The 26861-nt window shown below is 24.4% G+C and overlaps 2 protein-coding genes across 2 annotated transcripts; both read right to left on the reverse strand.

The window, feature by feature from the left end:
- Nucleotides 1–804: 804 nt before the first annotated feature.
- LOC145832027 (nuclear envelope phosphatase-regulatory subunit 1-like) lies at nucleotides 805–13279 on the reverse strand. The gene is made up of 5 exons (XM_082939395.1): nucleotides 13209–13279; nucleotides 5612–5683; nucleotides 5245–5318; nucleotides 2586–2695; nucleotides 805–1316 (listed from the first exon to the last, which is right to left on the reverse strand). Exons 1-5 carry the CDS (start codon nucleotides 13231–13233, stop codon nucleotides 1223–1225), a joined length of 375 nt encoding a protein of 124 aa, XP_082795521.1. The 5' UTR covers nucleotides 13234–13279; the 3' UTR covers nucleotides 805–1222.
- On the reverse strand, nucleotides 13278–14932 carry LOC145832026 (casein kinase II subunit alpha). Its single transcript, XM_082939394.1, has one exon. It carries the CDS (start codon nucleotides 14901–14903, stop codon nucleotides 13857–13859), a length of 1047 nt encoding a protein of 348 aa, XP_082795520.1. The 5' UTR covers nucleotides 14904–14932; the 3' UTR covers nucleotides 13278–13856.
- Between the last annotated feature and the right edge of the window lie 11929 nt (nucleotides 14933–26861).

The following is a 26861-nucleotide window of genomic DNA, read 5'->3' on the forward strand; positions in this document are numbered from 1 at the left end:
AAAAAAAGTTAACAGTCTTGTAAGGATTTTTAAACCTATGCTACTTGTTTTTTACAGTTAACAATCTCAAGACTAAGAATTCTAGAAAATATTTACTTATCCGTTAATCATAAGTTATTGTCAGTTACTCTATGTTAGCTATTCTAGGCTATGAGCTTTATACTCAGCTCACTTACTATATCATATCAATCTTCAATATAATTGTAGTTTAAAGGACATTTATAACATTTAAATAAAAACCTATCAAAATTATAGCAACATAGTGACCCATTAATTAGTTTTTAGTTGATTTATGTCAGCTCAATATAATTATTAACTTTTAGATAAAAAATTTAAGTCAGCATTAACTCGATAAACCATAAGGAAGTAAATACATTTAGATATAGCATCAATATATGCAACAAAAAACTGATTTATACTGTATTTTAAGATAAAAACAGTTTATTTTTTACTTTATAATTGCATTCTCGTACACATAAAATTTAAGCTAAATCTTAGGCACATTAAAAAAAAGTTAAGGCAATAAAAATCCAGTATGAAATTTCAAACACAATATATTTTACTTGATGAAATATAATAAAAATTTATATTAATAGATATTAAAAAGTAGTCAGTAATCTAAAGAGTTCAAAAACAACTAAAAGAGATAACATTAAATTGCACTAACAATCAAAGCTTTCCAAATTTAGTAGAGAATTATTTAAATTTTAAGTATACAGATACAACAGAAGAATAGTACAAACATAGTTTTACAAAAATTACCAAGCTTATATAAATAGTTGGTAACCAAAAATTACAAATTAATGATTTAGTTTGATTTTATTATAGAATTACCGAAAAACAAACAACTAGCTTAAACTATTTAGAACTAACAACACTAAAATAAAGCTCTTTAATACTAATACTGTAAATAAATCAGGCTGTAAACAAAATTATGTCAATTCGTTTTAAATAAACCTTCAAAATGCATGTCGTAAGGCTTTTTTGAAAGTACTATATGTATTTTTCGTACAAAAATCAATAAAGATCAAGGACTTGAAAGTCCCCTTATATCATTTTCTGTTATAAAGTTAAACATTTTTTATCATTTCAGGAGTTGTATTACATTGAAAAATCGAATTTAAACAAGTTTTAAGAAGCAGCATTTTATTTGAAAAATCATTCAAAAATTTTCTTTAACTACTTAAATTGAATTCTTAGCTTCATAAATGTATTTTTGGAATCAGTTTTTGGGCCATGGTCGTAACAACAAACGCCCATTTTCGTCGCAGGACATGTTGAAATCTTCTAAAACATTTTGCAGCCTTCCAACTATTCTGTGGTTTTATTAAAACAAGTTAAAACCGTTCAACTCAAACTGTTGTTTTTAAAAAATATCACGTAATTAATTAGCTAAATTATTTTCTCAGAAATCAATAAGTTCACAAAAATATTTTGTGAATATTTTGTAAGTAGGTAAGTTTTTCAATTCATATATAAAAGCTTTTATTGAAAGTTCATAACATGTTTAAGTATTTTTTGTTAAATAAATAGTTATTGCCAAAATACAAAAAATGAATTTAATTTAAAAGTTAACTAGTAGCAGTCTAGTGCTTATTATTTCATGTGAGCATAACACATTGAATAGGTAGATAAGGAAATGTTGCAAATAATATACATAACAAAGCTTTATGAATTTGAAAAATAAAGTTTTTTAGTTGAGAATTTTTTTTATCAAAATTATAAAGTGCCAAATTATTAACTAAAGTGAAATAAACCAAAGTTGCAAAAATAATAGAGAAATAGTTAGATGAGCTTTAATAAATTTAAAAAGTCTAATCTTTAAAAGTTTAGTAAAAAGTTTAAAAAAAACAATCATAGCTGAATATAATAAAAAAACTGTTATCATAAAGCGTGCGCCTGGTAAATTCATAAAATTGACATCAATAATGAAAATGATTACAAAATCATAAACACAAACAGATGTAAAAACAGTAATGAATAAAATTATGTTATCAGCCTTTAATGCGATTTTAAATAACTCAAATAAACAATTTTTTAATAAATAATTAGATAATACTTATTCCTCAACAATTTTTAAGTCTATTATAACTCAATATAATAAATATTATATAGGGTTGCCAAAGGTTTTTTGTAAATTTCTTTAAGGTTTTTAAAAAACAAGTATTTTGGTCCAGTTTTAGTAAAAAAATATACTCAAGTTAAAAAAATGTCTTAAACTACATTGAAAAGATACTGTAAAGCTACTATAAATGTGTTTTTGTTAAAAAAAAAAATTGATACAATATTTAAAAAACTCTTTTAGATATACTTTTCAAGTTTTTTTTTTTGCCTTTGTCGAGTTCAAGGTTTTTTCCAGAATTCCAGGTTTTTTGGCAACTCTGTATTATAATATTATAAAAATAAACAATTAAACTCGAGTTTTAAACATAATTTAAACCCTAAATAAATAATATAAACATAACTTGCAAGGAGGAAGCAAATAAATAAGCTAGCATAGTAGCATACTAACCTTTGCTCTAAAACAAATTTCAAATAAATATTTTGCTTTTAAAATATTGCCTATGAAAAAAAAAACAACTAACATTGAAGGAGCGACGACTCTTCGGTGGATACCATAAAAGAATAAAATAATGAGAACAGTGGCACATATAGTGAATGTTGGGTGCATATATAATGATTGTAGCAATGATTCCTGTTTGATGTAGAGAAATAAATTAACATTATGTCAGGTTCTATTTAAAAACAAACAATAAACTTTGAGGCAAACATAAAAAAAAATTGTTAAAAAAAATTATAGATAGAAATTAAAAGTTTTGATTTCAATCAATGAAAATTGAACAATTTTAAAAGCTTTCAGCATAACATGTTGCATTTAAAAACGGTTTTAATTTATACTTTGTTCCTTTTTATTTTTTGAACTTCTACAACATTACACGAAGTCTAAAATGTATGATAATCTACGAAATTTGTCAGTCTTAACTTGTATATCCTAAACTCAGCTTAAATTTTTACAATACTTAACTAATCTAACCAAATATATTTTAAATTGTAAACTTTTAATGCTCTTTTATAAATAGTTCAAAATTATCACTTAAATAATATTTTAACTGTTTATCAGGTGAACAAAAAAAAAACTTTTGGTTGAAAATAAACTATCAAAGGATATAATTATAAACTATATATAATTTTAAATGTTTTTGTTCAAATACCCTACATAAGGGTTGCATCTCTTTCAAAAAAAAAAAATTGAGTTTATTACAAAAAATTTTTTTAAAATTTTTATTTGGCTACTGTATACTTTTTTCTTTATTTTTCATATTTCATTCAAAAATTACCAAGTAAATGATTTTATTTAACAGCGTGACGACTGTTTGATACATTTTAAATTGAGTTTACAGAGAAAATTACTGATATTGTTATTGAAAAAACGACTAAGTTAAATTTATCTAATAACTAGGTTTTAAATTTTGGATCATTTACTGTAGCTAACAACACTAAATACAAAAATTACTTAAAAACCTGAAAAAGTGAGGCCATAGAGGGCGTATAATGATTTTAGAAATTTGACCTAAAATTAAAGATTTTTATCTTCGCTAACACTTTTTACAGTTTTCAAAATAATCTACAAATTTTTGGAGATATGTGAAATAAAAGTTGCAAAGTTCTACAGTTTTTAAGGTAATTGGAACGTAAAAAATTCAAAAATAATTTATCACTTAAAGTTTATTTCATCTTACAGTTTTTTGAACTTTTATGTTTTGGTAAAAAGTTAACATTTAGAAATAATTTTTTTTAAAGAGTTTTAGCTACAAATACTATATCTATATTTTAACACTTAAAGCGTTGTTGTTTTAACACTAAAAAAACAAACTTCAAATTTTTAACATAAACAACATAAAAGATAAAATATTATAAAACTTAATAACTTTTAAGAAAATGGACGAGACTAACTTACTATTATATGCTTTTATAACCACTATTTATTTCGGCCATCATCAACAAAGCTAAGATGTTTCGTGCCGTCAATAATTAACAATAAGCTTACAATTGAGACCACAAGACCAACAACAACAGCATCTGAGACAACTAACGACCGGTTTCGTTCTAATTAAGACTCATCAGAGAAGCATAGTCGCGAGAAACTAGTTGTGGATTGTCTCAAATGCTGTTGTTGTTGATCGTGTGGAAGTTCATTGTTTGTTATATATTTTTATAGAAACTTTTTACAAAACATTTTTTTGTATACATTATATAAAAATTATAATCACCAATAATTTATAATGACGATTTTATTTAAGAGCCTTTTTTTTACTTGTTTAGACACCGCCCACCTGTATAGACTTGAAAAATAGTAGTTACAAAAAAATTCCTTAAACTTTAAAGTGAAACAAAATATAACGATACAGCTTTCAATAATACCGATGCATAACATATATCTCAAAAGAATTTAGATGTCATAACATTTAAAAAAACTGTTTATTTAATACTCAAACAACATAGAATGTTAACATACTGCTTTAATATATATATTGGTGCCCCTTTATTAACCATACGTTTACTTTTATAAACTATTAAAAAACAGCTAATTTATATGACACGTTGAATCAAAACTGCAGTTTTCTGCAACTCAACATAAAAACAATGCTTTTTTTAAGTTTAAATACTAAATAGAGAAAATGTTATTTTAAAATTTAGACAAGAACACTACTTTTTGATAAATAATTTTAAAATTATTTGTAAGTAGGAAACTTTTTATAGATTTTAACATCACTTATACTTAAGTCAAGACATAATTAAAAATTAAAGGTATAACCTATTTATTTTATGCGGTCTTTACACGTTTTGAGTACACAGCAAGTTACTGTAATTGATATTAAATAAGTGATTGTTACAAACATATAACATTGATGTTGTGTAATATTGTTTAGGCATTCATAAAAAATGAACAGGTAAATATTTTATCTACTAGTAGCAAACAACTTTAATTTTAATCTTATTATATTACTCAGTATGCAAAACTTTAATATTTCAATACTGCAAATAAAATAATACTGATAATGTTAAACAAATTTTTTAAAGTAGAGGTTTTATATTAATCAAAATACTTACTTGGACAAACTAATTCAAGTTCAACTATTTTAAATATATAATTTCAACATGTATAATTTACATACTACTTTGCATTAATTTACTATCAAATATGAAACCTCATTAAGGAAGATATGTTAGTTTTATACTTACTCTGAAAGTTTTTGGGTCAGTAAGCCACATCCAGGCACCAATCGTAGTGAAGACTGAGAACACTATCAGAACAACTAAAAATAAAATAACTATATTTGACACAAAAATTTTAAAACCATGGATGTCAATCACTTTTAAGTAAGTATTTTATAAAAATAATGAAACTTACCTGTGTTCATTTTATAACACACTTTAAGTACCACGGAAAAACGCCATAAGCTTTAATAGACTTACTCCATTAAAAATTGTTTTTATCATATTCCAACTTAATAATCTTTAATATACTTCAAATAGAAATAGAATAGTAAACTTAAAAAGTTATCGAAAAACAATACTTATTATCAAAACTAATTAATTCAATAGTAACCTCTCCATTTGTAAGTTGCTGGCTGCAAACAGGATACTATTTCAACAACTCTTCTTTCGTATGCTTTTAAATCTGAAAGTTTTAGAATGTTAGAAACAAAGATATTTTATATAAAATACAAACTAACATAATATTTCACATGTGGCAGTCTTTAGGTAAAGTTTTAAATAAAATTGTGTACATCCGAACTAACATAATTTTATTATAGCACTGTGATATATCACATATAAGTGTACTATAAATTATAGACATAATTAAAAGATGCAACTAAATTTTCAGAACAACCTAGAACTTAGTTTAACCTTATATAAAGCGAATACAGTTTCTGACATCATTTACCTTATTTTTTCAGACCCTGAATATTCAGTACAGACATTATTAGTAGTGTTAAAAATCAGCAAAATGTAAAAATCCTTTAACAATATATATGTTTAAAGAAAAAAAGTATTATATTCAGCGTTCCAACTATTTTTTTTTTAATCTCCATAATTGAAAGTTTTTATCGTACACTAGGTGGTTAGACTAAACTTTTAGAGCGCTTTTTTTGTCGTCTAATAAACAGTTATAATTAACCTACAAAGAGAATTCATGTTTTAACACTAAGCTTCTGTTTGATGGTAGGATAAGTTGTGGAGATCCAGATTGTGTATTCAAAACCTCTTGTTTTTAATCTAACTCAGGGGTCGGCAAACTGCGGCCCGCGGGCCATTTGCGGCCCGCGAAGGGTAAATCTGCGGCCCGCGAGCACGTTATTTTTTTGAATGGAATGCGGCCCGCGAAGGAAAATTTTGTGGCCCACGAGTATGTAAATGTGGCCCGCTGAGCAAAAACATTTTTCAAATTAAATTTTTTCGGTAATTCGATTTAACTTGATTAGTTTAGTTTTAAGTCTCTGTATAATATTTAAAAGTAATTAGAAGAAATTACTGCATTTGTTTAAAAATGTGAAAAAGACAGATTAGCATTCTAACAGGATGTTTTTCTTAGTTTCATAATAACTTCTTTTTTACAACAGCAAGTAATCATCTGAAAAAAGAGTGTAAAAAGTGATTGGATTTAATAAGTTAGATATATAATACCTATTTATTTTATAAACTAAATGCAAATGTTTTCCATTTTGTACAAAAGTAATGCACAGTAATTAACTAAAGTGTCATTTCTTTATAGCTTAGATATTCTTTTTCAATATTTTTTATACCTACGTTTCCTTTATAGATTTTTTATTTGTAAATGTTACATTTTAGTGTAAAAACATTTAACATAACATAGTAATAAGAAATAAGGTTTATTTGATTTTTTTTTCAATACATTTAATTTTTTTAAAGTTTTCTTTGCACTTTAAATTAATTTCTATGCACAGCAACTTAAAAAGATGCTCATATTTTAAACAACTTTTTATTTAATACTTTAGTTAGTTAAAGTTTAGTTTATGCGTAAATTTCTAACATTGTCGTTTCTACATGTAATATCTAAATTGTACACACACAATTAAAACAATATATATGACATAATTTAATATAGTTTTTGTTAGGTGTACATTTTCATTTTTCAAACATTTTTTTTGTCAAACTTAGTTAATTTTTATGCCTTGCATATCAATACACACAATTGCTGTTTTTTGGAGCTACCTATTTAATATAAACTAGATTTAAAGATGGTAAGTTTATTAAGTTTGTACATTGTTAATCAAAATAGTCCAAATTCAAGCAAATAAACAACTAAACATTGCCAACGAGCGTGAACTTGGCTTGAATGTCTTATTTTGTAATTTAATTTTTTAACAAAACTTTAAAACCAATTATAAATTTAAATACTGTATTATATATAATATAGTTATATATAACATATAATTAATTAAGTTAAGTATAAATAAATAAAATAGTATATAATAAATATATAAATAAATATAAATAAAATAAATTAAAAAAAATTAAATTATATATAATATATATATTTATAAATTTAAATAAAAAAATTTGAAAAAAATTTTTTTGGAGAAAAACAAGTAAAGTAAAAAATGCTAAAAAACATTAAATTTTTAAAGGGGCCCCACTACAAAACTAAAACCCCAATTCGATAAAAGTTATTGTGAAAAGTTAAACAAAAGAACGTTCTTTAGAACTAAAAAAAAATTCCAAGTCAGCATTAAAGAAATTAAAAATAATTGGTTTTAAAGTTTGGTTAAAAAATTAAATTACAAAAAAAAAACCATTCAAGCCAAGTTCACGTTCGTACATTGCCACACACTCTGACTATCACTATTTGAAGACTTTTAATCTCAGGCCAAATAAATTTTTTTAAGTTTTTGGCTAGAATTTCTTTTTGTATACAAAATATCAGGAATGTTTTTGATGACTCAGGTTGACTTTTTTGCTTGAAAGATTAGCAAATTAAATTTATGATGTGTGTTTTGCTCAATCAACAGTGTTAGTTTGAGCTATAATATATGTTAAATTTTAAGTCTTGCACCTAATATAATTAAAAATGTTATTTATATTATTGTGTACATTTAAGTGTGAACAATCAGTGTTGCCAAAAAACTTGAATCCAGGAAAAGCTTTGAATTTGAAAATTTATGCTTAAAAATTCTGGAAAAAAACTTGAATTTGAGAACTTTTGAAAAAACCTGAAATTTGAAAAATTTTTACATGTAAAGTAATTAAATTTCGATTTGATACAAAAAACTTACCAAATAAATATTTTTCAATTAGAAAATATATTAAAGTAGCTTAACAGTATTTTTTAATATAGATATTTTTGTTAAGACATTTTTTCAACTTTAATTAAACTTTATACTAAAAATAAAAGAAGGAATTATACTTTCAAAAACTTTGTTTTGGCGTATTGCACCTTTACTTGTAAAATTTCACCGATTGTTGTGCTTTGCTTTGAAACTAAACCAAGAAATTCTACTAAAATGTCAAAGTTAGTAAAAACATCTCTAATAAAAATTCTCAGATGAGAAATATTTTTTTTATCAGTGCTCTCATGTTAACAGACTGATTAAAGTTCTAATTTGATTTATACGACTATAACCTTAATGCATTTTCTAAACACGAGTTCTACTTGTCAATGAAGAAATAAACAAAAGCTTTTCATTAAAGCCAACATAAATTATTTGGAAAAGTTTTCAATTACAAACGGTATCTCATTTTAAGTAATAAATTTTGCTACTTTATAACTTGCCTTAACAATTTTTTCTGGTCATTCTGTAGTTACTGAAGATTATTATGTGCTTTGTTGGAGAACTGACTTAGGTGATTTATTTTTTTATCGTTTCTCGTATTAACTCCTAACTAACGTTTTTTTTATTCTTGTAGCTCGTCTTATATTTGACAATTACTACTTTTAAATGCAATATTCTTATTTCAGATAAAGAATTGCTAAAATGCTTAATAAAAAATAAGTCTTTCTACTTCGCTAATGACTCAATAGAGTTTTATACTTTTGTTAAACTTTTTAAGAATTTTAATTGTCCATTCCAGCTGACTTATATTTTTTTGGCATGTAATTTATTTACTGTTAATAACCTTTGTTATTTCTTTATGTTGTGAACTTTATTTTAACTGGGTTGCTACACAAACAGGCTATTTTAAAAGCTTAAAAACTCAGGTGTGTGTGAAACTTTTATTTCAAACACTTTAAAGAAATCTTTCAATTTTCAGAATAGTTTTTATGACTGTAGTGTAGTTTGCTAATTGTAATTTTTTCTTGTTTTCTTACATTTTGTGTACTTTTTGATAATGATGATATTTTAACTAGGTATTTAAGCTTGATTAACAACTATTTATTAGTTTTTTCAACTTTTAATAAACTTAGGCTGGTTTAATACAACTCAGAAATTTTTGTTTTTTAAGTGGCAACCATGTAAAATACTAATTACTAATAAGATATTTTATTAAAATTTTCGAGAATAAATTATGTTAAAGAATTTGTTTTAGCTTTCTGGATTACAAATAGGTATTAATTTTATTAAGTTAATTAATTAATAAGTTTTCTAATGAGTGTAAATTACTTAACACGCAAAAACCTTTTTTTGAAGTAAATATTCTTAGAAATATGAAAAAAGGGTTGATAATATAACATATGTATAAAAGTAACCCATAAATTGTCTTTCAAGTTAGGTTTTTATAGAGAGTTAGGTTGTAAGTAAAATTACAAAAGTATTAAGTTTAACTTATTAAGTGGTTATGAAAGTAGATAGTTTATAAACACTTAAGTATATTAGTCAATGTAAATTCTATCCAATAAGTATTAATTTAAATAGGCATTCTATGTATAGCTAAAAGTCATTTAAAATAATAAGGTGAATAAAAGTAAAACCTTTCTTTAGTGTGACTAAAACTAAAACAAAAATATTATTCAAATGTCACTAAAACTCAAACTGCGGCCCGCGAAGACTTTGGAAACTTGAAATTTGGCCCGCGACCACCAACTGCCTGCCGACCCCTTTCTAACTGATGCCATTGTAAACAAAAACGGAGCTGTATGCGTTTTAATTTTCTAGTAAAAATCTTTTAACTAGCTTAAACAATAACTTTAATAACATTATTTTTTTAAATATGTATTAAATGAATAAGCATTTTTAATTTTTTTATGGTGAAAATTTAATAACAAGCATAAAGTTAATTTTATAGGCAAATTTATTAATATTTTCAAAAAACATAAAACTTTAATGTCAATTATTTTCCTAATTTTAAAAGCTATCTAAAAATTTTTTTTTTTTTAGAGAACGCACCTTTGTCTTTAATTAAAAAAAAAATTGGTTTGGGTTGGAATTATTTCATGGGGTCCCTCCAAAAATAAAGGTTTTTTTTTTCATTACTATTGTTCTAGAACCAAAAATTAATATTTTTTTCCTCTATTTTGCATGTTATTTAAACTCTTAAATGTTTATTTTATAAATAATGTTAATATCTTTTAGGATTTGGCCCCAAAGCAAACTGATGTATATTACACTATCATTTGCCTTGGCCATTTCCAAGATAAAAGATTGATAAAAGGAAAAAAAAAAATAATAAGAATGTGAATTACAACAAATTTAATTAAACTAAAATAATTTAATTAAATTTGTTGTAATTCACATTCTTATTATTTTTTTTTTCCTTTTATCAATCTTTTATCTTGGAAATTGCCAAGGCAAATGATAGTGTAATATACATCATTTTGCTTTGGGGCCAAATCCTAATAGATATTAACATTATTTATAAAATAACTATTTAAGAGTTTAAATAACATGCAAAATAGAGGAAAAAATATTAATTTTTGGTTCTAAAACAATAATAATGAAAAAAAAAAACCTTTATTTTTGAAGGGACCCCATGAAATAATTCCAACCCCAAACCAAATTCTTTTTAATTAAAGACAAAGGTGCGTTCTCTAAAATAGATTAAAAATAATTTTTAGATAGCTTTTAAGATAAGGAAAATAATTGACATTAAAGTTTTATGTATTTTGAAAAATTAATAAATTTGCCTATAAAATTAACTTTATGCTCGTGATTTAATATCTAATTTTTCAGAAACTAAAGCATTGACTACTCTCAAAATATTATTTACAGAAAGCATTAAATGCTTACCAAATTTATTATTAAAGTATAAAATTTTACATGAGGATCAAAGTCATTGTAGTACACAGATGACAAATATAAAGTAAATTTTTAAGTAATTTAGCAACTTTATAGGGTGTTATAGCTATATTATTTTATTCATTTTATTACAGTTATGACAAATTTTTGCTTTCCTATTATAAAACAGTTTAAATTCAGGTTAGTTTTCTATCGGATCTAGAAAAAGCTTGCCGAGATCCAGTCCAACCAGATCTTTATTTTTTAAATTCCTGTCTGTGATGTATCTTGATTTAAAAAAAATATATAATCTGGTTGTGGTTTGACCTAAACTTAGATCAACAATCCGAATGAGGCAACGCTCAATATAAAATAGCCGGTTACACATCTTTATTCTGAACACAGATTCAATTGATACAAACTAGGATTTCGTTTTTCTTTTTTATATGGGGTCTATAACTTTTTAAATGTATTAAAATTCAAAACGGTAGTTTTGTTGATAATTCTTTGCTTCCACGGTGTTCAATATAAATAATAAAACTAAATTTGAAATTAGAAACCATAATTCTCAAAGTTAACAACTTTTAATTTTATTGTATATTATTTGTAAATCATAATTAAGTGCTCGTGAGAAAAAAATTTAAGATATGCTTATCAAAACTTTTAGAAAAGGTACTGAAAAATATAAAATTCTTTAGTCGTTATAAAAATAATGGATGAAAAATGTTGGAAGTTCCAACAAGTAAACCTGATGGATATATCAGTTTTTTTTATTACTTATATAGACCTAAAATTAATAAACAAAAAATAAATTAAGCTCCAAAGATATTAAATTTCAATGGTTAATAAGATTACTTTTTCAGTGCATTAGATTAAGCTATTAGTTATCTTTGCTATAGGTTAAACTTCAAGGATATTTTTAACTGTTATTAGAAATACACTGTTTCTAAACAGTAAGTTTGAAACTAACTAAGAGATTAAGGGGGGAAAGGGTGTTATTGATTTTACTTAATTAGTCTAAAATAGGCAAATATTCTACACATGAAATTTGCCATTACGGGCTTAAAATCATATATTATAATCTTGACTTTTGAAGCTATAGATGCTGTTCTTGCTACAAAAAAAACAAAATTTTCTCTCTTTAAAGCAAAAAGCCAGCCTGAATTGTTACTAACTAGCTTGAGTATAAATTTACTAAATAGTGATAAATTAAAAGTAGTTAACACAGGTAATTTATATCTATTTCTAAAATACACACAATAATTGAGTAGTTAATTTAAAATCAAAAACATGAAAAATTGTCTATAGATATTACGGATGTGACTATATCTAGAACAATATTTTAAAATTGGTTGAAATTAATTTAAAAAAACTAACTAGTGGGAGTTTTACAAACACTTCTAAAATTCTATTGAAATAAGCTAGTCAGATTTTTTTTCTACAGTTTTAAACTAGTTTGAGTAGACAGCTTGCCTGACAATTATTAGATGACAGATGCTGAAATATTTTTCAGTGGATTTAACAATTAATTAACTGAAAATATATATGCTACTCAATTTTACTTTACTTAAAAAACAAACTAATTCTCAAATTGTTTAAAGAGTTTAATATTATTATTCCTAAAGTTCATAACATTAGTCAGTTTCTAAAAAATACTAGTTTTCGAAAACTCACTTAAATACTTTAAGTATTGACCTTAACTTTTTAAAATCTACTTATTAATTTTTTACAGTACTTTTATTTCCCATCAGTCTTATTTATATCACTATCATTTTTAGGTCTTTTTTTTCACTTAACATGATTTTTTACTTACAGAGAGTTATTTTCTTCAAGTAATAATTATTCTTAAGTATAACCAAATTTAGGAATAAAAAAAACTTTTTTACTCAGTTAAATTAGCTGGTATTTTTCAAATTAAATCATTTAGCAATAATGTTTTATTTACAAATAAAGACAGGCTTATGATATTAATTAATTCAATTTATTTAGATAACTAAAATTATTAAATCTACCTTAAAAATATAAATTTACCTTCAGTTTGATCTACAGAATTCATTGAAGTTAATTGGGATATGTATCAATAAATTTATTTAACTATACCTAGGAATTTATAGTATTTCAGAATTTAAACACAAAAGCATTTGAAAATTTGAATAAACAAAATCTAAACTAATTCAAGTATAATTAGACTGCTAAAATTAAATTCAAATAAACCATTTACAATAAAATTAAGTGGTAAGCACAAAAATAGAATAAAAATATCAAAAATGTTTTAAATAAAAACATCAATTTCTAATTTTTCAAGATCTAGATAGTGGACTACTATATAAGTGTTTAATAACATTTGAAAACACCCAATGTAATTCTTTTTCAAGAAGCTATTAAAAATAAAGTATCAAAATCTGCTTAGCTTATAAAGAATTAATTAAAATATAAAAAAATAAGTTTAAATGAAATTGAGAATCTCAGGTAAATTATTTTGTACATAAAATCAGAAGTAGTAAAATTTCCAGATATACAATAGAGAAAAGTTTATATTAACATTTAAATTTTTTTAAGGTCATCCAAAAAGTTATACTTGTAAAAATAACTTATTGTCATTATTACTAACTAGACAGACATAATACCATCTAAGTTCAGCTTCATTTCAGCTATTGTGTGCAAAATAGCAGGAAAGAACTAATTTCCAGCTGCATTCTGGTTTTGACCTGATGATGCAGTATTTCCTCCTGACTGCTGCTCTTTAACTACATTTACAAAATAAGGATGACTCATTGCCTCCTTTGCTGTCAACCTAGTCTGGTGATCATATTTTAGTAGCTTGTCAAGAAAATCAATAGCTTCTGGAGTTATCAAATGCTGATTTTCACTGTGTACAAATCTCTCCCAGCGTTTTCTTGAATGTCTTCCTAAAATGTCATTAAACCTTGGATCAAGCTCAACATTGTATTTATCAAGGTACTCATACAAATCTTCAGTGCCAAGAACTTTAGCAATTCTTACTAGCTGGTCGTAGTTGTCATGACCATGGAAAAAAGGTTCCTTTCTGAAAATCATAGATGCTAGCATGCAACCCAAACTCCACATATCAAGTGAATAATCATAATACCTATAATCAACAAGCAACTCAGGACCTTTAAAGTACCTTGATGCAACGCGAACATTATATTCTTGTCCAGGGTGATAAAACTCAGCTAATCCCCAATCAATGAGCCTCAGTTTTCTCATGTCGTGGTCAATCATCACATTGTGAGGCTTTACATCTCTATGCATTATACCCATGCTGTGACAATAATCAAGAGCCTTCAAGATTTCAAACATGTAGTATCGAATATCATAGTCTGTTAAAGTTTGATACAACTGTTTGAAGTCAATGTTGTTGACATGCTCGAAAACAAGAGCAGGTGTCCTTGATATCGGGTCTTTCACAATATCAATAAGAGTGATAACGTTTGGGCCACCACCACGAAGATTTTGCAAAATTTTTATTTCCCTTTTAATTTTTTTAGTTTTAACTGGCTTCAGAATTTTAATGACAATTTTTTTGTTTTCAGTAACATTGAATGCCTCAAAAACTTCACTGTATTTTCCACGTCCAAGCTTTCTTACTAGTTGGTAGTCATCTTGATTACCCCAATCAACTACATGAGACTCATAATCCCAATATTCTTTAGGTCTGTGAGTGTTCACTTCAGCATAAACACGAGCCCTGCTTGGTATGGCCATAATAATGTTATGCTAAATATTATTGTAGAACACCTGAAACATTTTAGTATAATGCTTTGAAATAAACTCTTGAAAATTAAAAAAAATATATATATTTTTACAAATTCCTTGTTCATTTTTGCAACAAACTAGAAAACATAAATTAACTTTATATAACTTTACAACAATGTTGTTCTCAATTTTTTGACTCAGCTACATAACTATTATGGATATTTGGTTTAAATAAGTTAAATAATAATGATAAACTTCAAGTAATATATATCTTTCTGTGTATAACAGTTTTTTTCTTATCTAATAAAATTTTTATCAAGTTTAATGTAAAAATATTTTAAATTTACAGGTTAAAAAGCAACTACGTTTGTTAAAATAAAAGGGGTTTTTTATTTACAGGGTTGCCACTTGTTTTTTCAATATTTTTCTAGGTTTTCCAAATTTCTTCCAGGTTTTTAAAAGTAAACATTTTTGGGTCTATTTTTAGTTTTAAGTTAATTTCTATAAAAGAAACTGTTAAATAGTACAAAAAAATTTAAAAGATGCTGTAAAGTTACTTTAAATGTGCTTTTTAATTAAAAATATTTTTGATGATGACATAAAAATCTTATTTATATGATAGATTTTTTGTGTCAAATTAAAATTTTGGTACTGAAAATGTTAAAATCATTAAAAATTCCAGGTTTTTTTTCAAAATTTCTCAAGTTCTAGGTTTTTCCAGGTTATTTTTGCCTAAATTATTGAATTCCAGGTTTCCAGATTAAGTAGCAACCCTGTAATTATTTTTAAACATTAAAAAATGATTTTCTTTAGAAATCTGAAACTGATTTAAACATACATAATTTTTTACACTCTATAAAATTATTTAAGTGGCCATAGAAGACTTTACAACTTTTTTTTTACAAATGTTAATGTTACTTCTTACCAACAAAAGGAACATGTTAAGTACAAAAAACTCCCGAGGACAACTATTAATTTATTTCGTCAAGAATAAACTAGAATTTCCCTTATTTGAGGCAAACAAAATCAGCTTTAGAGACATCAAACTTGATTGAGTTTTTAATATGAATGAAAAAAAAAGTACACTATTAATCAAGCTGAAACAAAAAAGAAATTATACAAAAGAAAATTGAAAAAAATTTAAGAAAATAAGTATTTTAAGTCATAAAGACTAGCCTGAGATTTAAAGAAGTATCCAAAATACCAACAGCTCTTTAAACAAAGCAAACTAGCTTGAGTCTCAGTCAACCCCCTAAAGTACTGTGTAAAATACAAGACTGGATTTAAGAAGACCATTTGTTTTCTGAATTATAGTTTAATTTTTTATTATTTTAGTTTTCATCTTCAATACAGAATCTGTTAATCTAACTATCTTTAATCTCTTTTTTTTTTAAATACCTTTAATTTGGTAAAAATAATCTTGCAGCTGAGGTAAAACATACCAAGTAAGACCAAGTAGTTTAAAACTACTACCATACTATTCAGACTAATAATATCAACTACTAAATACAGGGTGTGTATTAAGGTGCATCTGTTGACCCTCAAAAATAAAAATTCTAGAATTTTGCTTAGGTTTTTTTTTTGGTAATTGGCAAATCACATAAATAGACAGCACAAAAAGTATTAGCTTCCTAGCTTTTACCACTGTGGCACACTTTAAATTTTTCTGAAAACCACCCCTGTGTAAATTGTATGGGACCTTAAAAATTCAATTTTCAAGTTTTTTTACATGCTGCAACTATCACAAAAACTTATATTACTTGCTTTCAAAATATTTGAAAAAGTTTCATGAAGGCCCTCCTTGATTTTGTCAAAAGAAACTTAAAAATAACAAAAAATGATAAAACAGTACAGAAAACTAAAAAAATGCCTTCATAAAACTTTATTTAAATCTTCTGAAAACTTTTAGAATAAGTTTTTGTGATAATCGTTCCATGTAAAAAAATTACAGCTAAAAACTTGAAAGTTGAACTTTAATATTGCAAGGAACATTTCCTGAAAATTTGAGGTAGTTATCTCAAAAAACGTAGGAGATTTTTAGTGATTTCTAGTTACTTGCCGTTTTAGTTTGCGCCTCCCATAAGGAACCTATTGTTGCCTCCTATTCAAAAAAAGGGTTGTCATTCTCTGATTCAAAAAAAATATCCTGAGTGACCAAAAAACTGCCCCAAGTCATCTGTAGTTTTTTTTTTGTTGAATTTTAAGACTTTTTTATGCTTCCAGCGTTAACTACTTTACCTGGTGTTAATTTTTCTTTTTATAACAGGGTTGCCACTCTTTGAGTCAAAAAAAAAAAATGTCCTGAGTGACCAAAAACTGCCTTGACTTTTTTTTCAAATTCCAAAAAGATTATGTTTACCTCTGGCACAAACTACTTAAACATCATGTTTAATTTTTTTTTATCAACAGTTAAAAGGAAGGTTGTATGTGTATTAGGGTGCTTATTTTCACAGCAAACTTTGAATTTCCAGCTGCAAAAAAATTTATGTTTCAGAAATATCATAAAAACACTCTGTTCAAAATTTCAGATGATTTAAAGAGTTTTTCACCTTGGCACCTACAATTTTCAAAAAACCACCCAATGCAAACTGTATGGGACGAAAAAACTCTTGGAATTTTTAGCTGATAAGGTTTACATGTGGCCACTTATCACACAAACACATAGTGAAAAACTTAAAAAGATTTAAAGAAAATTTTATGGTGGAATTTCTTGTTTTTTGAAAAAAAATGGAAATTTAAGAAAACTTACCAAAATAGATAAAAATTACACAAAATCAAGAATTACCTCAATAAAACTTTTTTAAATCATCTTAAATTGTTTAAATGTAATTTTATTTGAATAAGATTTATTTAAGCACTGAAAAGGTCTTTGACCAAAACCTAGTTTGTAAAATAAAGTCTTGAAATAATTGATTTATTATTTCTCCTTTAGTAGTTGAGATCTCTTTATTTGTTTTCTAAAAATCAAAACATATAACAAAAACTAAAATGTTATTTTCAAGAACAGTGAAGAACTAGCCGCAAAGCTTAAAAAATCTTAATTAAGCATTTCAAAATTAATAAAAATCATGTTCTTGAAAAATGTTGGTTAAATATGATAACAAATATTGAAACTGGATCAACTAAATCTCATTCTAGGTTTAGAAAAAAAATAAAACAGTTCTAAGATTTTTTTAAATCAAAACTGTCCTGATTCATCCTGAATTAAAAACAAAATAATCAAAATATTCAGAATTTTTTTAAAATTTCAAAATATCCTGAGTACCCTGAAAGTATGGCAACCCTGAAATAACTCTTAATTTTTTAGAATAGATTAAAATCTTTTCCAACACAAATGTTAATAGCACTACCATTTAAAGTTATGTTTTTTCATCTTTCAAAAATATTCAAAAGCTAAAATTTTGTAGTATTTAAATCATCAATCAATGAAATATTGTTTATTTAAATTTAAAATGACTTATTCAGGTTTTCAAAGTTTCTTAAAGGGCATAGGGGGGTAAACACCCTTTTTTGGTATTTGATCTCATTTTATATATTTTTTATTAAGCTACAAAATGCTTTTTACAGATTTATAAAACTCAAAATATTTTTTTAGATATAACCAGTCAAAGGCAACAATAGGTTCCTTATGGAAGGCGCAAACTAAAACAGCAAAAATAGACTATTTCACTAAAAATCTATCTTCTACGTTTTTTGAGATAACTACCTCAAATTTTAGAACATGTTCCTTGATATATTTAGAAAATTCTGTCAAAGGGAATCTTTATAAAATTAAAAAAATTATATAAAAAACAAACAAAAAATGTTTTTTTTTGTTTTTTAATTATAAATGTTTTATTTTTTTAAATTCTGTTCCGACAGAATTTTTTAAATATTGCAAGGATCATTTCCTGAAAATTTGAGGTAGTTATCTCAAAAAACATAGGAGGAGATGGATTTTTAGTGATTTCTAGTTATTTGCCGTTTTAGTTTGCGCCTCCCATAAGGAAACCTATTGTTGCCTTTGACCGGCTATATCTCAAAAATTATTTTGAATTTTTTTAATCAGTAAAAAGCATCTTGTAGTTTAGTGAAAACTATATAAGATAAGATCAAAAACCAAAAAAGGATGTTATTTTAAGTAGTTTAAACAAATTCAATCAATTGTTAGTGCTAGATTTTATTGATTAACACTGAATTGTTTAAAATTCTATAAAACAGTTAAACAATTTTTTTTTATTGTTTTAATTTTCATTAACCTACAAACACATATACTAGAAATTTAAAGACACTACTTTAAAATACATGGTCCTCTTGCAGTTTTATGACATTACTAAATATTTTATGAATACTGACATTACTAACTCTCCCCTCTTATTCAACTTATTAGATATTTGTTGCATTTTTTGTGGTTGCTCTTGTAGAGAGGGCAACAAGAAAAATGTGAATGTACATGATCATAAAAATTGAAATCTAGGGGAGGAGACAGTGTAAAGCCCATGGTAGACTATGGTCTCAATGGTCAATATTGACAGCAATGGGTTAAAAAAAGAGTACTTACCATTTGTTAACTTAAATAAAATAATGTTTATATAGTTATTTTTCAAGTTTTTTGGTTTTTCGCTATTGTTTTCAATTTAGCTCAAAGTATCAGTAACAAGTAGATGGTGTGCAGCTTGATGACCAAAAGGTTTTTCTCCATACCAATCCATTGAACTTAGTTATGAGCGCTCACATTTTTCTTTCTATATATATATAAGAACTTGAAAGTGTTAAAGGGTAAACTAATTATATACAAAATGAAAATTTCATGCTGAAAGTGACTGAAAAATAGCTTTATTATATATCAGGAGTTTTTAGGTTGCTTTCAAAAAAAAAGCAAACAAAAAAAGTTAAATGTTAAAATTGTAATGTGAGGGAGGAAACATTGTGGTGTCCATTGTAGGCTGTTTTCATGCTTAACAATGGCAGTAATCGGTTAAAAATTATGTTTACCAAATCCAAATACTGAAGTTGATGAGTTGTTTTTTTTATCTTATCAATTTATTACAATTCTAAAACAAACATCATGAGGGGTGTGTTAACTAAAAATTATTTCTCCTTTTAGTTATAATTGTTGGCTTATATGTTCGTTTAAATTAAAAATCAGTAATTTATAAAACTGATTAAATTTATATTTTGTTGTATCATATCAAATTGTAAGTTCAGTGAGGAAGCTATGGAAATTTACTAAATATGCCACCTTAATTGAATATATAGCTAAAGCTAGTGATTGATTTCAAAATGGCTTTAAAATTCACCAAGCTTTATCAGGGGCAAAACATAATAAGTTTTATTTTTTCAATAGTTATAGAAATGTGAATGCACTGTTGTAAACTTTACAATAAAATACTAATTTAAAAAAATTATAATAGCTTAAAAAGTTGTTTTTATCACTTACATAAAATAAAAAAAACATTACTTCAGACTCTTCATCTGAAAACACTTACTCGTATGATACTAAATGATAGTTGTAAAAATTCTATAATTTTTTTTTTTTCAAAAACTATTTTTATAGTTAATAAGATCAGTTAATTAAATAAACTAAGTTCATAACTTGAAGCATTTACATATTATGAAATAAATAAAAATATAGTTTAACTTTTCTAAATACTAATAAACACATTTTCAGTTAAGTATCATCGTTAGCGCATTATGCAAAAAAATGTGCTTAAATATATATAGATTATTGAACGACAAAAAATAACAAAAAAATGCAACTCAAAATATTTGGTCCTAGGACCTGGTGCACGAATAAACCGTTCGGTCATCGAGTCGCACATCACGGAAACATTTGAACGTCTTGTCCAGAACAAAACTTTCAGGTCAAGGACATAAATTGTATTATAAAGATTTAATTCTATTCTTTAAAAAAATGTACTTTTTTGTTTGTAAGTTAGTTAAATCGTTTATAATGCATGTATGTGTAAGAAAATTAAACGTTATAAACTTCTACCGTTTTAATTTTTTAATTACAAACAGAGAACTACGTATTGCATGTCTTTTTAACAAAAAAACTTAACTCTGTCCTCTTTTTATCTGTCTTATTAAGGTACTTTAAGATTTTGTATGAAATATTTTTAAATAAAATTGTAATCAAATAGTTATTAAATACACAATAAAATAATTATTTAGAGTATTTTAATAATATAGTATTAAAAGTTAATTACTGCTAAAATAAAATGTTCAAAGGAAATCAGATGTAATTTTACCAAAAATAACTAATATACTCGATTTTAAAAAAGATTCTTTTAGATCAAAAAATTCCAATACAGTTAGAAAGTAACCGTTTACTGTTTTGCTTTTGACACTATGTTAAATGTTACTTAATAAAAATAAAAAATAACCTTTTTTAATACTACTATATCAAAAATATTTATTAGAACTTACGTAATGCAAATTTTTTTTTTTACTATTAGTTTTTGATATACTATTTATTTTAAAAAAATTGTTGAGATACATTTTTACAATTTTAAGTTTGATAGTTTAAAACAGATAATTTTTTTTTAATGTATACATTTTAATACTAAAATATTTATCTATACCTTAGGCTTAGAGTCAAAACAAGTTTTATATGATTGAGGTTCTATTTTTAGACAACTTTTGTTAACTAATTAATTTTTTGTAAAGTTATTAAGAAAATGAGTGATTAAATTTAGCTTTAAAGGCTAATAAATACTATAACTTAAATTATTTTATATTATTTTCAACGTTACTTCTTATAAAGAATATAAAATACATTACTATATTGTATTTTATGTCTCTTATTTATTTTTTCGATAAAAGTTAAAATTTTATTTCTAAATAATTATTTAGAGCTGTAATTTTTTTTCCTTAGGTTTGGTATTAAAATGTGTTGAACTTGTTATTTTCTTAATAATTACAATATAATTAATAATAATAATAATAATAATAATAATAATAATAATAACAATAATAATAATAATAATAATAATAATAATAATAATAATAATAATAATAATAATAATAATAATAATAATAATAATAATAATTATAATAATAATAATAATAATAATAATAACAATAACAATAAAAATAATAATAATAATAATAATAATAATAATAATAATAATAATAATAATAATAATAATAATAATAATAATAACAATAACAATAACAATAACAATAACAATAACAATAACAATAACAATAACAATAACAATAACAATAATAATAATAATAATAATAATAATAATAATAATAATAATAATAATAATAATAATAATAACAATAATAATTATTATTATTATTTGTTGGACCCTTAAAAAAAGGAAAGTACCTGGTGTACAACAAGACCTCTCGCTAATCAAGTAAAAACCACATTGTCAAATTGACTAGAATAAGCTAAAAAAAAAAATTCAACACTTAAACTTCAAGATAAAGAAATATCACAAGAAATATTTAAAAAACTCAACAGAAATAGCTAAAGTAAATGTAAAAATTGATTAAAAAAATTTATAATTATAAATTTACACGAGTCAAACAGTAGTAACTAATAACTAAGCAAAATTAGAATTTCATCATGTTAACTTTTAACAATTTATAAAAAAATAACTAAAGTACACATTGCAACAGTCAAAAACTATTATTATTATTATTATTATTATTATTATTATTATTATTATTATTATTATTATTATTATTATTATTATTATTATTATTATTATTATTATTATTATTATTGTTATTATTATTATTATTATTATTATTATTATTATTATTATTATTATTATTATTATTATTATTATTATTATTATTATTATTATTATTATTATTATTATTATTATTATTATTATTATTATTATTATTATTATTATTATTATTATTATTATTATTATTATTATTATTATTATTATTATTATTATTATTATTATTACTATTATTATTACTATTACTATTACTATTACTATTACTATTATTATTATTATTATTATTATTATTATTATTATTATTATTATTATTATTATTATTATTATTATTATTATTATTATTATTATTATTATTATTATTATTATTATTATTATTATTATTATTATTATTATTATTATTATTATTATTATTATTATTATTATTATTATTATTATTATTATTATTATTATCATTATTATTATTATTATTATTATTATTATTATTATTATTATTATTATTTTTTTTTTTTTGTTATTAATTTTATTGTAATTATTAAGCAAATAACAAGTTCAACACATTTTAATACCAAAACTATGAACACATCAAAGCATTTTTGTTTAATTTTTTTAGCTAGGTATGACTCTAGTCTAGCTTCCTGGAGTTTGTGCTACTCTTAAAAAAAAAAGAAAATAAACAAAGTTCAGATTAGTTACTGGAAATTTTTTTGAATAAGAAACTTTAAATATGTTAATAAATTTACTTGTGATATCTTAATAACTTTTAAAGTGTTCAATTTACAAACGTAAGCAATATATAAGTGCAACATAATAAACTTTTGATGCGTTAAAAAAGCTTCAACTAGTTTAAAATATAAAGTATGAATAAATATGTCCTAGACGTTTAGCTGTGAACGATTTGTCTGCGTCAATTTTTCGAATTTTACCTTTAAACACTAGCCTCAGTGCTTATGTATCTAATCCCGCTTGGTTATATAACAGCAGCATTTCTTGCTACTATGCCTGCTTGATGAGTCCTAATAAGGACAAAACCGGTCCTAGTCTGTCTCAGATGCCATTGTTGGTCGTGTGGCAAAGTTTATTTATTATCATCGATGGCGAAAAACATCTCAATTTTATACAAATTACTTAGGCGATCGTTTGTGGGTAAAGTTGAAAAATAACTGTTAACTCTTTATAGGTTTTATCAATTTAAAATTATTCCTGCTTTCAAACATAACTTTATTTACATCAGGTATGTTGATAATTGTTTTGTATTGGTCAAAAGCGAAATTTTAGAAATACTTTGATGAATTTATTTATATTTCTAATAATGATCATAAATCTATAGACTTTAATATGGAAAAAATTAAAAAATTACTTTTTTAGAATTACAGATTAATATGAAAACAATATAGTTCTAACATCTGTACATAAAAAGAAAAACTTTATTTGAATTTTCAGTCTAATTATAGTTTAAAGAGAAAAGTGAATATGATCAGAGAATTGTGTTACCGTGCACACAAACTTTCTTCCATAGAATTGTTTTCAAGCGAATTAAATCAAATTAAGTTGTACTAAATAAAAATGATTATCCTTAAAAAAAGGTTAACAAAATATTTACATTTGAAAGTTTTGAATATAAGAAAGACATTAGGACCTGAGAAATGTGTAGTGACTTTAAAACTTACGTTTGGAAATGAAATTTTAGAAAAGAAAGTAAATCAGTTAATCAGAACAACTTACTATGCAGAAATTTTAAGGATTAACGTCAAAACCCTTATAACACCAGGTGGTAAAAATCTGGTATCCAGTTCATATAAAAGTATGATAATTTACCAATTCAGCTGCTTTTGTAAAGCAAGCTATATCGGATTGATAACAAAGCAACTAAGAAAAAGGGCAAAATAGCATACTCCAAAAAGTATAAAGAAGTTTTGCAACTAAGGTACATTTGTATGTTGCACAACATGTAGGAAATAACCCAAATGATGCAAATGATGATTAAAGTTTAAGCAGTTTAAAAATATTTAAAAGTAGTAGTATAATTTTTCATTAAATTAAACTAGAAGCTAATTGTACTCTAATAAAGAAACCTGTTTTATGTAAGCACAAAAAAACAGTGGACTAATTTAAACAAATAAAAATGTTAGTATTGGTAAATAAGTAAAATAAGTCTCAATTTTACAGGTTTTAATTCATTAAAAACTGACCATGAATTTTAATTACTCGACCACAACATTACTAGAATAATATATCAAAGTTTTATTTAAACATAGCATCTTACTAAAAATTAACGTTGCTTTATGTTTTAAAGAAATTTTAATGCTACTAATGCTAAAACCATTATACTCTGTCATACTGAAAAAATTATTAGGTAAATTGATACTTAGCTTAAATCTAATTTAAATTATAAACTCAAAATATTTTAACATAAATAAAAATATAAGTCTAAATAAAAACTTAAAATGTCACAACATTAATATCTATAAGTAACTAAAAAACACGATTGGTTTTAAACGAACTATAAGAAATTAGTTTGAAGATAGATAAATCAAAAATTCATTGAAACTTCTCAAAAGTTGTATTTTATATACAAGAAGTATTTATAGTTGTGCTAATATGGTTAAAATAAGTAATGGTTTATAAATACTCAACTAGTTTATATAACAGTACACAAATGCTTTAACAAACAGTAGTAAATACTTAACTCTTTTTAAAAAGCGTTTTATTAAATCGTACAAATTTTCATGTCAAATCTTTAAAAAGTAATTCTTAATTTTATTGGGGAAGCTAGAAAACATTTAGGGTCTAAATATATAAAACAGATCATGACAAGTCTTGTCAAAGTTCTTTCATTAACAAAGCCTATATTGTTTTAAAATATTGCTTAGTTCCAATGAAGCATTAAATAAATTTTCAACTATTGTGTAGACTGTAGAGCAAAGGTCTTAACGGTGTGCAACTGTGTACACTAGTGTGTATAGATATTATTTTAGTAAGGTAAAAAATGTTTTTTTAATGATGTTTGTTTTGTCATTATTTGTTATAAAAAGCTAATGATAATATTAGTAAATAATTAAAAAAATTTTTTATATACTGAGAAGCTAAAAACATAACAAAAGTAGTACTTTCAATAATAATTTATACTTTTTATAGTCCAGTGGTTCCTAACTTTTTTAATTCCCCACACCCCTAAAATGTTTTAATATTTCTTGCACCCCTTGCAGTGCAATGATTTTTTTAAGAATAACTTTAAATAGAACGATGAAAATTTGTATATCATTTTTTTTTGATAGTGTACTTTATTAACAAAATTAAATATATAGAAACTAAAAAATACAACAAACTGTGTTCAAACAAGTTTTACTATTTTTTTTCTATGGTAGAAAACATCAGAACTCACTCTCCCCTCTGCAATGACAAACGTTTTCTGAAAGTCAAGCAAGTAAGTTTTCAGCTCATCACTTGTTAATCTACCTGCCCTATCTTTAAACTAATTAAATTTTAATCAAACGAAATAAAACCAAATCTATTTTAAAACAATTTTATTTTTTTTAACTAACGTAAACAAAAATAAGAAACTAATTCTATATTTTAAATGAAAAAAACCCTAATGACACGTCGTTTGGCAAACGCACACAAGGTATTTAACAAAAAATTAAATTTCTATTTATGCAATACTATTTTAAAAAGATTAAGAATTCAATTTTTAATCCAATTTAAGTTTAATGACTCTTTTGTTCTTGCTTATTGCACAAGACTTTCTCAAAACGTGGCACTTTGTTGCTGATAGCAATTCGCATGTCTTCCTATGCATTCAAGCAATTTTGTTTTGATTGACAAAAGAGTACTAAATCCAGACTCGCACAAGTAAGTCGTCTGAGCATATTGATTGCTTTTTCACAAAGTTTAGAAACATATTCATTGCACGCGTGGGGTGCTGCACTGCCGCAATTGCACCACATTAAAATAATGTAAGAAAAAGTTAAGTATGTATCTATAACGTTTTCGTAATTTTTTAGAACAAAATCTCTTATAAAACTCCAATTTAGACAACGACCATTTTGCTAACTACACTGCCGCAAACTCTTAGCTGACTGCCGCAAATAAACTCAAAGAAGTAAAATTCTTCAAGAATTACCGCAAAATCAATATCTTGCGGTAAGTAAGCTAAGTTGAAAATTCCCTAAAACAGTACAGGCTTAAGTATCATTCCACAAGCTTTTGTAAATAAAAATGAAAACAAAGCTAAGCAAAACAGGGGCGACTCAATAAGAGGCAACTAGATTATCGGCAACTC

The sequence above is a fragment of the Thalia democratica genome, chromosome 3, assembly GCF_965202585.1.
Source record: "Thalia democratica chromosome 3, ktThaDemo2.hap1.1, whole genome shotgun sequence".
NCBI lineage: Eukaryota > Metazoa > Chordata > Thaliacea > Salpida > Salpidae > Thalia > Thalia democratica.